The sequence below is a fragment of the Hipposideros armiger genome, unplaced genomic scaffold, assembly GCF_001890085.2.
Source record: "Hipposideros armiger isolate ML-2016 unplaced genomic scaffold, ASM189008v1 scaffold_745, whole genome shotgun sequence".
NCBI classification, from domain to species: Eukaryota; Metazoa; Chordata; class Mammalia; order Chiroptera; family Hipposideridae; genus Hipposideros; species Hipposideros armiger.
Window position 1 is genome coordinate 524,013 of NW_017732095.1, and position 14,123 is coordinate 538,135.

The 14,123-nt window shown below is 56.0% G+C and overlaps 1 protein-coding gene across 1 annotated transcript in view; it reads right to left on the minus strand.

Annotated features, from left to right (window-relative positions):
• FTCD (formimidoyltransferase cyclodeaminase) overlaps window positions 1-13,627 on the minus strand; it is a 17,076-nt gene extending 3,449 nt beyond the window's left edge. Inside the window, exons 1-10 of the mRNA XM_019628025.1 lie at window positions 13,487-13,627; window positions 12,503-12,686; window positions 11,219-11,347; window positions 9,719-9,807; window positions 9,411-9,590; window positions 8,248-8,385; window positions 7,959-8,090; window positions 1,679-1,740; window positions 1,157-1,286; window positions 838-999 (exon numbers count right to left, since the gene is read on the minus strand). Of these exons, the coding sequence (XP_019483570.1) occupies window positions 838-999; window positions 1,157-1,286; window positions 1,679-1,740; window positions 7,959-8,090; window positions 8,248-8,385; window positions 9,411-9,590; window positions 9,719-9,807; window positions 11,219-11,347; window positions 12,503-12,686; window positions 13,487-13,540 (1,260 nt within the window). The 5' untranslated portion in view covers window positions 13,541-13,627. The remainder of the gene's footprint in view (window positions 1-837; window positions 1,000-1,156; window positions 1,287-1,678; window positions 1,741-7,958; window positions 8,091-8,247; window positions 8,386-9,410; window positions 9,591-9,718; window positions 9,808-11,218; window positions 11,348-12,502; window positions 12,687-13,486) is intronic.
• Between the last annotated feature and the right edge of the window lie 496 nt (window positions 13,628-14,123).

Consider the following 14,123-nt stretch of genomic DNA (forward strand, 5'->3'; position numbering starts at 1 on the left):
TTTGCGGGCGCACAGCCCACACAGCATTCCCCCATGTCATCCGGGGTCACCCTGCTGCCCTGAGGAGACCAGTCTCCCGACTTCGGGGTGGTGCAGCATCCCCTCGTCCCCTCACACCCAGTCTTGCCCGCGAGGTGCTTCTGTCCGGCAGCCTCTGGGATGTCCGGTGCCTGCACCCCGTGCCCTCCCGGGGCACGTCCTCGCCGGTCCCATTCTGAGCCACTCGTCCCAGGCCTTCTGTCTGGAAGCCCTTGGCCGCGCAGTGGGGCTTCCTGACCTTGAGCACGAGCCCCTTGCCCTGGGTTCTCGGCCACACCCACTCCCTCCTGGGTCTAATAATCCACAGCTGTGCTGGGGTGATGTCCACGGCCTCCCCTCACTATCAAGGTGAAACTGTCCTCCAGTCTCTCTGAGACCATCAATCACCAGATTTTCTTCTTTGAGAGTTTCTGTGGCTGCCTTTCCTGGGATGTGAGCTTTTCTTTGGGGACCTCGCTTTCTTCTGGTGTCTGCAGGACTCAGGGGACAGCTGGTGAAAGGGGACATGGGCCTGGGCTGCCCCACAGGGAGGGGACCTTGTCTGCCACCCACCCACCTCTGACACTGTGGAAATGTGGCCGTGGTCAGCCTTCGCGGAACCCTCAGACCCACGGAACTCAGCCTTGAGCAACCAGGCCACTGTCTCCGCCCCCAGCGCCTGGCCTCACACCTGTGTTTGCAGCAGCCCCTCCTCCAAGGTGGCCGCCCCAGTTCTCTGGGGCCCTGGCTGAGCTCTCTCTCCTCCAGATCCCACTGTCCACTGACCATGCCCATTGGTGTGGCCCTCGGGGCACTCACCAGGCAGGCTGCAAAGGCCTGGGCATCCCCGTCCACCAGTGCCGTCAGCTGGGCTGCGGCTGCATGGAAGGGCGGGATCAGGCGTCGCATGGCTGCATCCAGGTGCTCGAACTGTCGCTTGCCGTAGCTCATCAGGCCAGCCATACAGGCCAGCGAGGCACCCTGGGGACGGTCACCCCAGAGATGGCACGCTGAGAACTGGGACCCTGCTGCCACCTGTTCCGTCCATGCCCCCACTGCCCCTGTCCTGCCACTGTCCCTGCCCCACTCCTGTCCTATCCTACTGCTATCCCTGTCACTGTCCCCAGCCCTCACTTACCATGGCCGCACTGGCTGCTGCCACCGAGCCACCACCTGGGGCTGCCGAGCGGGCACCCACTTCACGGACAAAGGCACGCAGGGGCTTGTCAACCAGGTTCTGCTCAGGTCCACCTTCATCGACCAGGTACCTGCAGGGTCCACGGGGGACAGGGGACAGGGTGCTGGGTTGTGCGGGGATGGAGGACAGATGGGATCCTGAGTTACTTGGGGACAGGAGATGGGGTCCTTCCTGCACAGACTGTGAAGGAAAGTTTGGCTCAGACCGTGGTACCGAACCCCAGTCCACCCCCTCACCCCCATCACCAACACAGGATAGGGGATGGGGTCCCAGTATACAGAGCGGCCCCAGGCTGGGAGGGGCTGTGACCACCCTGGAGCCCCCATGAGGACAGAGTAGGACCTTGTTGGGGCCTCGCAGCACCCCCCAACCAGCCCACACCTGGCACAGGCACCCTGGCCAAGCAAAAGGCTCTGGAAGGACTGAGGCGGAGGGGAGGGCAGGGCCCGGGGTGCTGCTCACTCAATGATCCGCTCCTTAGGGTTGAAGGGGGACAGGGAGTCCAGACCCAGCCGGTTCACCACCTGGAAAAGGAAGCAGGCTGGTGACCAGCGATGACCTCAGCCCGTCTCCCATGTGTGAGGGAGGCCTCCGAAGGGTCAGTCCCGCTTCAGCTCCCGGCGCATCCTTGCCCTGCCCCGGCCTTGGCGTGAGCAGTGAGGCAGGGGCGCAGCTGGCCACACTCTCGCCCACCTCGGGCCGTGCAGACCGCTGGCTCCCCGTCCAAGCTGGGCTTACCTGGGAGGACACCCAGCCCAGAGCAGGCACCCTGACGACTTCCTAACACCGGCACCCACCATGTCACCCCATAGGGAAACTGAGGCCCAGGGAGAGGAGCTGCCCACTCGGCCCTCGGTCTGAACCACACGGGCCTTCCCATGACACCGCGTGCAGGAGCCCATCGCTGGAAGGGGCCCGCGACACCATCTCTTGGGACAAAGTTTCATTGACAAGCTCAGATGCCAACGACTGACTGGTCTTCCACTGCAGGAGCTGCCTGAACATAAGAGTCGTTACTCAAGGAAAAGCGGATTTTACCTAAATTCAAAATAAAATTGGAACCGTCCCCACTTAAGATTAGAATTCTTTTTACCAAAAACATTTGAACACACTATGGTGCCAGCAACACAGTCCCAGCTCACTCAGGGTGACAGCTCCACAAAAATAGGTGGTGACAAGTACTGCTGGAGATGAACGAGCCAGCGGGATCTCAGGGTCCCAGGGTCCCAGGGTCCCCAAGAACACGGGAATGGCTGGAGAGACCCCTGGAGAGTCACCTGTGGCATCAGCGAGCAGCTGGGCAGGGCCCTGCTGGTGCAGAAAACCTCCAGAGGAACAGAACTTCCCAAGTGGAGGCAGACACCCAGTGGGACGGGCAGAGAAAACGGAAATCATTCGAGATCGGGACGGGCAGGAAGGTGAGCAGAAGGGCCTGCTCACCCTGGAGCTGGGACCCCTGGGACATCTGAAAACCTCTGGCTGACTCTCCTGACTGGGGGTTCACGCCTTCAAAGAGTGGGGGCAAATTGGAGCCCCTGAACAGTGACATCTCCAAGGGTGAAATATAAGAAACACCCACTAGGGCTGGCAGCGTGGTATGTTGGTTAAGAGCTGGCTTGGGACGCCAGCTCTGAGCAGCAGGGCCCCGGTTCGGATCCCACATGGGCCAGTGACGCTGCGCCCTCTACCGCTAAGATGGTGAACAACAGCTCGACCTGGAGCTGGGCTGCCGTGAGGCGCCAGCGATGGCATAGGCTGCAGCCCCTGCTGCAGTGGGTTGCCATGGGCTACCACGTGTGGCCAGCAGCCAGTGTGAGTGGCCGGCAGCTGGTGTGAGCTGCCAAGAGCTGCCATGAGCAGCTGTCCAGAGGCCAGTGACCGATCTGCCTCACCCAGGAAGAGCGCAATGATATACCAACATGGGCCAGTGAAGCGACGTCCTCCACAACTAGACTGAAGAACAAAAGGACAGCAACTTGTCTATTCCCCTTTCCCCGATTCCCCAGCGCTGTTGCCCTCCCCCAATTCCCCAATAAAACCTTAAAAAAAAAGACATCAGGGGGTTGAATGGATAAGAAAACAAAGCCCTTACATATACTGCCTACAAGAGACTCACTTCAGATTGAAAGACACACACAGACTAAAAGTAAAGAAATGAAAATGTTATTTCATGAAAATGGAAACAAACAAACAAGCAAGCTGTGGCAGCAATGCTTATACCAGACAAAATAGACTTTAACCTCCCTGGCGGTCTGATTATATCAGTAATTTTGTACCCAAAGCATATATTGTTTTGCATAGAAATTTGTTGTTTTATATTGTAGGCCTGTAATTCTTAAGAATTACTTACCTAAATCGGTCCAAACAAGAGTCTAGTAGGCATCCCAGGTATGATAAAGTTTGAAACACAAAATCATAAATTATAATATAATAAATAATTATAAAAAATAGGGGTTACTGCTTCTGGCAGTGAAAATTAACCCCAAGCCACACTGGGGGTTGCCGCCAGGATAGTTAAAAGAAAGGCTATAATGAGAAACAAAAAAGGACCCAGAATTTCCACTTCTGGGTAATTATCTGAAGAAACCCAAATGCTACTTGTAGGGGACGTGTGCATCCATATGTTCATTGCAGCATTGTTTACAGTGGCCAAGATGTGAAGGCAGCCTGGTGTCTGTCGATGGATAAATGGATAAAGAGTAGGTGGTGCATATATACAGTGGAGTACTGCTCGGCCAGGGAAGGGAATGGGTTCTTGCCATCTGCAGTGACATGGAGGGATATGGGTATTGTGCTGAGTGGAGTATGTCAGACAATGTGATTTTGCTTATGGATGGAATCTAAGAACAAAACAAATAAACAACAGAAACAGACTCATTGATATAGAGAACATTTTGATGGTTGCCAGACAGGAGGAGGTGGGAGGTGAGTGAAAAAGGGGAAGGATTTAAGAAGTACAAATTGGTTGTTACACAGTAGTCATGGGGATGTCGGGTATAGCATAAGGAATACAGCCAATAACATTGTATTAACTATGTATGGGGTTATGGGTACTAGATTTGTTGGGGTGATAGATGAAAGAGGGGTTGAGGGGCAGGGTGAAAAGGTGAAGGAATTAAGAAGCACAGATTTGGGCCGGCCGAGTGGCACATTGGTTAGGAGTTGGCTTGGGACACCAGCTCTGAGCAGCAGGGCCCCAATTCAGATCCCACATGAGGACCAGTGACACTGCGCCCTCTACAGCTAAGATGGTGAACAACAGCTCAACCTGGAGCTGGGCTGCTGTGAGTCACCAGCGATGGTGTAGGCTGCAGTGGGGCTGGTCGGCAGCTGGTGTGCGCTTAAGCTGCCATGAGCTGCCGTGAGCCGCCAGGAGCGGCCGGCAGCTGGTGTGAGCTTTTGTGAGCTGCCGTGAGCTGCTGGGAGCAGCCGTCCTATGGCCGGAGAGTGACTGCCTCAGCTGGGAAGAGCGCAATGATAATACCAACATGGGTCAGTGAAGCAACATCCTCCACAACTGGACCAAAGAACAAAAGGACAGCAACTTGTCTGTTCCCCTTTCCCCGATTACCCAGCGCTGTTCCCCTCCCCCAATTCCCCAATAAAATCTTAAAAAAAAAAAACAAAGAAACACAGATTGGTCATGGAGATGTAAAGTACAGCATAGGGAATATAGTCAAGGATATGGTAATAACTATGTATGGTGCCAGGTGGGTACTAGATTAGTCAGGGGGATCACTTCTTAAATTATAGAAATGTCTAACCACTATGCTGTACACCTGAAATTAATCTAAAATAATATTGAATGTCAACTGTAATTGAAAAATTAAAAAGGGGGGGAAGGTAAAGTGGAATAAGAGGCTCCAGTTTCCAGGTATAAAACGAACAAGTCATGGGGATGTGACGTACAGCGTGGGGAATGTAGTCAGTAATATTGTGACAGCGTGGGACGGGGTCTGATGGTTGCTGGACTTATAATGGTGACAACTTTTTTAAGTACCTAAATGTTGAATAACTATTGTGTACACTTGAAACTAATATGGTATGCTAACTAGATTTTTAATAAAAATCTTTTTTAAAATAAGAAAATAAAAGCCCTTCAGTACTATTCGATTCTTTAAAAAAAAAGTTACACAAACTTTTATAAAAGCTAGAAAGAGTATAAACTAGCCATAGACTGTGTCAGCGATTTGGAAGTGAAGGTGGAGGAAACCACATGAAAACACAGGGAAATAAATGGAAAGAAAGGAGAGAAGAGACAGACCATATAGAAGTCTGAAATGCTTCGACAATGGAATTGGTGTCCCTGAAGTCAAAGAACCAATTAACTGGGTCAAAAATATAACAGAAGAGAAAATTCCTGAAACGAAGTAGGAGTGGAATCTGTAAACCACAAGAACACTTTCCAATGGACAAGATAACGTAAAATAATTAGCAGCAACGTGTACATGGAGGTATTAAATTTCAAGGACAAGTAAGGAATTCTTCAGGTGTCAGGGCGAAAGCACAGGTCACCTGGGTGGGGGGGAGATGGCCTGGTGGTCTTAGACATCCCCCCCGACCCCCAGTGTCATTTAATTCCAGAAGATGGTAAGGATACGTTTGCAACATTCTCTGGGAAAAACAAGTGACTTGGAATGTTGGTGGTCCAACTGTCTTGTCAGACTAAGGTCACAAAAGGACATTCCCTGACATGCTAGAATCCACGGAGTGACCTGCCACGAGCCTCTCATCACAACTCTGCTTAATGTGAGACCCAGCCAATGAACAGACAAGAAAGGAGGCCAGCGGGAAAAGACAGAGGTGCACATGGACCTCAGTTATGTACAGAGCTGAGATTAATCACCGGTAGATATTTCATAGGCTTGACACATGTGGGTATGCGTACAGAAGGTCAATGTTATACATCTGACAATGTGAAAATAACAACACCACACTTTGGAGCCGAGATGACCGCTCACACGAGAGCATTAATTTCCTTATCTTTCTTCACCGAGTCAACAGACATTGTCTAGTCTTAATAAAGTGCTAAAGGATTAAGTATGTTATTTAAACTTAAAACATAAAATACTTCGAACTAATAAACGAATTCTGCAAAGTTGCTGGGTACAAAGTGAACACACAATATAGTCAACTGCGTTTCTATACTCGAACAATGAGCAATCTGAAAAGGAATTTATAAAAGCGATTTCATTTACAATAGGTTCAAAAAGAATAAAATACTTAGAGATTAATTAACTAGCAGGTGAAAACTACATACTGAAAACTACAAAACACAGCTGAAGGAGTTTTGTAAGTAAATGGAAACCCGTCCCGTGCTCCTGGACGGAAGACTTCATGTTAAGATGACACTACTACCCAAAGTGGTCGCAGACTCCATGTGATCACTATAAAAATCCCAGCCACATTTTGTGCGGAAATAGAAAAATCCACTGTGGATGGTGGTGCTGCTTGCACCACATGACTAATATATTTAATATCACTGAACTGTACAGTTAAAAATGGATAAGATGGTGGGCCGGCTGAGTGGCGCATTGGTTAAGAGCTGGCTTGGGATGCCAGAGGACCCTGGTTCGGATCCCACATATGAGGACCAGTGACACTGCCCTCTACAGCTAAGATGCTGAACAACAGCTCGACCTGGAGCTGGGCTGAGTCACCGGTGATGGTGTAGGCTGCATCCCCTGCTGCAGTGGGTTGCCATGGGCTACCATGTGCGGCCAGCAGCCAGCGTGAGCAGCCTCCAGAGGCCAGCGACTGATCTGCCTCGCCCGGGAAGAGCGCAATGATGGTGCCAACTTGGGCAAGTGAAGCAACATCCTCCACAACTAGACTGAAGAACAAAAAGATAGCAACTTGTCTGTTCCCCTTTCCCCAATTCCCCAGCACTGTTCCCATCCCCCAATTCCCACAATTAAAAAGAAAATCTTTAAAAAAAAAAAAACGATAGATAAGATGGCAAAAGTTACATTCTGTGTATTTCTTGCCACGAAAAAATTAACCACCAAAAAGAATCCCCCTAAAAAATACCATAACTCTAAAAAAAAGAAAGAAAGAAAAAATGTCAGGAAATAGAGAAAGAAGAAAAGGTGGGAGTAGATACTGTGTACATGTACTTGTTTTTTCATTTTCATAGAAGGCAGTCAGTGTACTGATAAAAATTGATAAATTTGAAAATTTGGATAGAATTTTAAAATTGAAAAAATCTATAAAAAGAAGGAAGTATATTAAGTTATAGCAGTAATCACCAGAATATCTAAAAAATACTTACTTTCCCATATACAGTAACCAGAAAAAACCACACCCACACACCCCCATACAAGAAAATAAGACAAAACTAAGTCCAGACATACCTGCTAACCCAGCAAATCAACACCGGACAAAAACTTTCAGAGAAATCCAGTCATGTGCTCAATGTAAGAAACACTCAAAAACAAAATGGCTCTGAAGCCAGCGTGACAGCACGTGCTGCCCCCAGAGCAGGCCCTCGGCGGGCAGGACTCAGGGCCGGGGTGTCCCATGGGACTGACGGAACCACACTCTAAAGCCGATGGACCCAAGGCTCAGACCCTGCCCTGCCTACCTGGGGGGTCCCTCACCCGCACCCCAAAGGGCGAGGAGGCCGGGAAGCTCCAGGACGGACACCGGGAGCCAGGGACACGCTGCAGGTGCCCCCAGGAGTGTGGGGCCCCCTCACTTCCACTCCCACCCTCTGCTGGACCTTCGCCCGGGGCTCACCCACCAGCCGGATCCGCTGCTCCTCCTCCAGGACGAAGAGGTTCTCCCGCTCGCAGTAGAAGGCCGCGGCGTCCAGCAGGGCCTGCAGGGGCACCAGGCCCACCAGCTGCGAGCCCACCACCGGGAGGCTCAGCTCCTGCACATGTGGGTCCACATCAGCCCAGGGCCGGGCTCAAGAGCGCTGGGGAAGGAGGAAAGGGCCCCCACTCACCTGGGGATCCTCGCCCAGAAGGGGACACACCGCCCTTCTCACCTGGAGGGTCTCCCCACCCAGGAGGGCGCCGCCCACTCGCCTTGGCCTCTCTGCAGGTCTCCTCATAGACCGTGTGCAGGGCTGTGACCTCGAAGTCCAGGAGGTTGGTAGACACCTGAGCCAGGTTCTTCTCGTCCAGGTACCAGCCAATGCCCTGAACCTTCTTCAGACGTCCTGGCTGCAGAGAAAAAGCCTTTCCCAGCCCAGGCCCTGCCCGGCCTCTCCTTACGCCTGTGCCCCCCAGCTGCCCTGGGGCCCCCTTCCTACCCAGAGGCCGGGACGAGGCAGGTGCTTTGGCCACCGTGTCCTGCAGATGGCTTGGGGCTGCCCCATGGCCGGTGTGTGTCCCTCCACCTTTCTCTCTCACCTGAGCCAGCAGGAAGGGGCCTCCACAGAAACACTTAGGCCCCAAAGGACCAGGTCCCAGGATGCCACCCCTATGGGCACCAGGCTCAGGCGACACCTGCCTCCCGACCAGCACTCCACCCGCACTGTGTCCTGGGGGCCAGCCCAGGGCCACCCCCACCCAGCTCCGAACGCCTGTGTTTGGGCCCTTCCTCCCATCCCGCCCCTAAGCCCAGGGGCCGGCTCTCAGCCCCTCTCCCTGGGGCTACTCAGCCCACCTGAGGAGAGACCTCTGGCCTCTGACCTCTGACTTCAGCCAGAGCACAAAGATTTGGGGTTCTCCATGCTTTTGTGTTGTGCTTACACAATGGCATCTGTGGGCTGGGGAGCTGGGGTCTCTGGGGTGGGGGACTGAGGGGTGAGCAGGGCATTGCCACCCCCTTCACCAGGTGCCCCTATGTCTACCTGTGTCCAACTTGGACTTCGTACAGGAGTGACGCTCAAACTAGATGACAGCTGCTGTGGCAGGCTGGGTGGGTCAGAGGACCTGGGCACGCCTGAGAGTACCTCGGAGCACTTGGGGGAATCTGGGGGCACCTGGGGCTCAGGAAGCACCTGTCTTCCTATCAGCATGGAAATGCTGTAATAGTCCCACAACAGGTATAGATAGTCCTGCCTGCGTCCATAAAAAATGTCCTTTAAAGCAAGTGCTCCCCCACTTCAAACGCAGGAACCCCGCCGGCCCAGTCCCACATGCATGGACACTGAAGTCCAGCCTCTGACCCCTTCCCTCAGCACCTGGGTTCCATGGGGACGAGCCCAGCCCACAGGATGGCGGGCGAGCCCTCTGCCTCTCACCTGGTCAGCCCCGCGGCCCTGCTCCCGCAGGTTGAGGGCTATTCGGTGAGCCTGCTCCTTGGTGCTGAGCAGGTTGATGTTAAAAGCGATGAGGAACTTGCGGGCCCCCGTGGCCGTGGCCCCCCAGCTGGCGATGAAGGAGCTGGGGCCAAAGTCGGGCGTCCACTCGGCCTGCTTGAGCTGTGGGGAGACTCACCTTAGGGCTGTGTGCTGCATGGGGGGGGGTGCCCGCTGTGTTGGGGGAAGGAGGGGGACACTCACCCCTGCAGGGCCCCCCCAGACCCACCCTTGGAGAGGGGACACGGCACCTTCTCAGGCAGGGCCTCGTACTCCCCGGCCCGGATGGCTGGCAGGGTCCGGCGGCTGGCCGTTTGCGCCGCCTCGCCATAGAGATACACTGCAAAGGGAGCCCGGCTGGTCAGGCCCTGGCGGCGACGGCCAGAACCCCCATTCCCAGAGGAGAGCCGAGCAGGGCACCTCCCTCAGCTCTCTCTGGGAGTGCCCTTTCTTTCTCTGTGCCTCTTGGATGGGTGTGGGTGGTCACTGATGGACCCTCAGGCTAGGCCAGGACCCCTCCTCTGCCCAACCAGGGGCAGGCCAGACCCCACCTCTGCTGCTCCTTCTTCACAGAGGCCCCCCAAAAAGCCATCACCCCAACCACTAGAGTCAGGAGCCAACATGAGGGCATGCTACTGGAAGGACATTCTTTCTAAAATGTATCTTCAGGCAGGCCGAGTGGCGTGTTGGTTAAGAGCTGGCTTGGGATGCCAGAGGGCCCCGGTTCGGATCCCACATATGAGGGCCAGTGACACTGCCCTCTACAGCTAAGATGCTGAACAACAGCTCAACCTGGAGCTGGGCTGCTGTGAGTCGCTAGTGAGGGCGTAGGCTGCAGCCCCTGGTGCAGTGGGTTGCCATGGGCTACCGTGTATAGCCAGCAGCCAGCGTGAGCGGCCAGCAGCCGCAGTGAGCAGCCGTCCAGAAGCCGGCGACTGATCTGCCTTGCCAGGGAAGAACGCAATGATGGTGCCTACTTGTGCCAGTGAAGCAACGTCCTCCACAACTAGACTGAAGAACGAAACAACAGCAACTTGTCTGTTCCCCTTCCCCCAATTCCCCAGCACTGTTCCCATCCCCCAATTCCCCAATAAAATCTTTAAAAATAAATAAATAAATAAATAAATAATAAAATGTATCTTCATTGTACAATGACCACAAATGAAGGAACACAGAGAAAAGAAAGCAGAACTCACCAGCAGCCCCAGCACCTGCTCAAGCACAGATGTGTGCGTGCACGCATGTGTGTGCACGCACGCACATGTGTGCATGTGCGTGCGTGCTTGTGCATGTGCATGAGTGTGCATGCATGCGTGTGTGTGTGCGCGCGCGCGTGTGTGTGCGCACGTGCGTGTGCAACCGTGTGTGTGTGTGTGTGTGCGCGCGCGTGCGTGTGCACCCCTGCTACCCCCAGTCTGTGCTCACGAGCCCTGGGGCCCCTGAACCTGCTGGCCTTTGTTCTAGGGCATTTTCTTCAAGCAGTTAATTCCCCATGTGAAATGATCCCTAGGAGCCATGTGGGCTGTCAGGACTCCCCCTCACCAGGCTAAGTCACTTTACACAGCGGCTGCAAGAGCCCAGGGCCGCCCTGAGGCTGGGCTTCCACTGGGTAGGTCATGTGATAGGGGACAGGGACAGGCTCCTGCCTGTCATTCGCTCATTGGCGTGAGGCTGGTGACGTTTTAAGAATCTGATGGAGACTGAAACTGAGTGAGGAGGGGCAGGCTGGGGCCCCTCCTGGAGGCACTCACCTGGCACGCCCAGCTCCTCTGCCAGCCGCTGGCCAAAGGCCTGGGCACAGAGCACGCACTCGTGCATGCTGACGCCCCTCACCGGGATGAAGGGGCACACGTCCAGGGCGCCCATGCGCGGGTGCTCCCCTGCAGAGAGATGGGGGCTGAAGAAGGGAGGCCCAGCTGTAGGTGAGGGCAGGGGCTCAGGGGTCTCCCGGAGACCCCGCCGTCTCCGGCCCCATCTGCCCGCCATCCGCACACCCAGCTGTTTACACCAACCCTGGAAGAAGCAGGCCCCAGCGTTCCGGCACCTCTCTGCTGAAAACAGTGTCAACAGAGCCACCGGAAAACGGAGCGGGGCTGCCGTCCCAGAGGAGCCGCCTGGCCCGTCTCGCTCCTCAAACCTTGAAAAGTTAAAACAGAGCAAAACCACCTCTGCCCTGGGCCTCGGGCAGCCTGTGTCCCCAAGAGCTGTTTGCAAGGGGAACAGGAGAGCCGCCATGATGGCTCCGGGACTGGACATTAAAGACACTCTTAGACCCAGCGTCACGGTGCTGTCACCTGCACTTGGAGCGGCCTTCCTCCTACGGATGGAACTGTCCCCCTGCCCTTCTCGTCTACACCCCTGGCCTTTGTCTCCTCCTCGGGACGCCGTGGGCTCTGCCTGCACCACGCTGCCCGAACAGCTGTTCCTCCTGGTCTCAGTAAAGGCCGACGCCTCTCACTTTGGAAGGCCTTGGCCTGGACTTTCAGGGGAGCAGTGTAAACCCCTCCCTCTCTCCCCAGGGCTGCGAGGCTCCCTGTGAGTCCTGGCCTGCTGCATGGCCGCCTTCACCCGGTGCTGGCCACCCGGCCTTCCCTCCCCTGGCAGCTGCCAGGCCAGGCTGCATTCCAGGGCGTCCTTCTCAGAGGCCAGCAGACCCCCAGGATGATGAACCCCACCCATCCCCAGCAAGTCTCCCCTCCCCCAGGAGGCTCCTTGCTTTGAGACAGGCCCATCTCTTCGCCAGCCGGGAGCCACCTGTGGACTGTGAGCGGCCAGAGACCTTTGAGCCCGACTGTGTCTGGCTTTGTGGGCTGTTGACAGGTTCATTTCCAGCAAGGCCGTGTCACCTTGGCCCCCACCCCAGGGCCTGCTCAGGGTGCGTGAGCCTCACTGCCTCACTGCCAGCCCCACGCTACAACGTGGATAGGACTCTCCACGCACCTGCGTCCTGCACGGCGGGTTCACCCTTCAGAGGCACCGGGGCCCAAGAAGCCCTGCCCCCCACGCCGCGCCCTGGGGGCGAGGACGGCCCCTACCTTTGTGCCTGCGCATGTCTATGAGCCGGAAGGCTGCCCGGGCGGCATTGAGGGCCCCCTCCACCACGTCCTCCGGCCGCCCCACGAAGGTGTAGACGGTGCGGTTGGTGGAGGGGCCGGCGTCCACGTCCAGCAGCACACAGCCCGGGGTCTGCACCACGGCTTGGGAGATGGCGTCGATCACCTGGGGACGAGAGCCCAGACCAGGAGCTTCGGAGGTGGCCGCACCTCTCCTGTCCTCCACCCACCCACAGGGGTGCCCAGGAGCTGGCGCTGAGCGTTTGGGAATTCCTCAAAGAGCGGGAGCTTGGGGAGACACGCTGCCTGCGGCAGTCACCAAGGAGGGGGCGACGGCGGCACCCTCCAGGAGAAACGGACACAGGGAGCAGAGCCCGAGCGGAGGGACTGCAGGGGATCCAAGAAGGTGGCCTACAGGGCAAGGTCACAGAGGGTCAGGGCTCCAGTCCCTAAGCAGCCTCCAGTGGGAGCGTCTGTATTGGGGGAGAGGCATGAAGGGCCCGGAAACTTCTGAGGTGACAGAAAGGCCCATGGTTGGAAGTGGCCTCAGATCACAAAGTGCTCTGTGGCTGTCCCAACTCTTTGTGCCTCAGTTTCCTTAGATGACGTGAGCATAACAACAGTGCTCACCTGGTAAGGTGTGGGGTGGGGGACAGGGACCGTGGTGGGGACCCTCAAACAGCCCTGTGAGTTGGGGTTACGGGGGGCCATTTTAACAAAAGTCAAGTGATTTGCCCAAACCTAGAGCCAGGACCCCTGCCTGCCCCCCTGCTGCCCACTTCCTCACCCCTGGGTCAGTCACTTCTAAGTCCCCCATGCTCACGGGGCATGTCCCTGAGGGCTGACAGGAGGTGGTGTCTTCTGAGAAAAGGTAGTCCCCAAGCCTCACACCCAGCAGGCCCTGGGCCGTGCCCTGAGCCCCTTGCGCTGCCCCTGGTCTCCCTCCCACACCCCCCAGCACCTCACCTCTTGGTTGTTTCCCTCCGAGAAGTTGGGGACACATTCCACCAGGCGGGACATGGTCTGGGCCTTGGTCCTTGATGGGGACGCTTGTCTCACAGGGCAGCAGGCGGGCAGGAGGGACGGGCAGCTCCAGCGCCTGGTGGGGCCTTTATACTCCCCACTGAGCTGCTTATTAACCACCAGTCACAGTGGGGAGAGAGGGACAGGCAGAGCCCTGTGCAAACATGGAGCCGTCCAGGGAGGGGCAGAGCCAGGACACCCATGACACTGACGGAGGAGGAGGGATCACTGTGCCGGGGGGGGGGGGGGCTGAGAGAAGAGCCTGTGACCGGACCCCTCAATGGGGAAAAGTCATCCCCACACTGTGACCTCAGGTCAGCACAGACTCCAATCCCAGCGTGGCCCACAGCCGCCTGGTGGCCATCTGTGTGACCTCACTCATGACACTCTGGGTGACCCTCTGGGCCTCTGTTTCTTCATGTAAATGCTCCAGCCTCAGGGAGTCCAGGGGACAAGGAGGGGCTGCAAGGCCCCAGCCCTGGCCCAGCTCTCTGCTCTGGGCAGAGCTCAGCTGTCAGGCAGGGCCTGGGAGGGGAGTGCACGTGTGCAAGTGCGTGGGTCCCCGGCGGGGCAGGTGGCC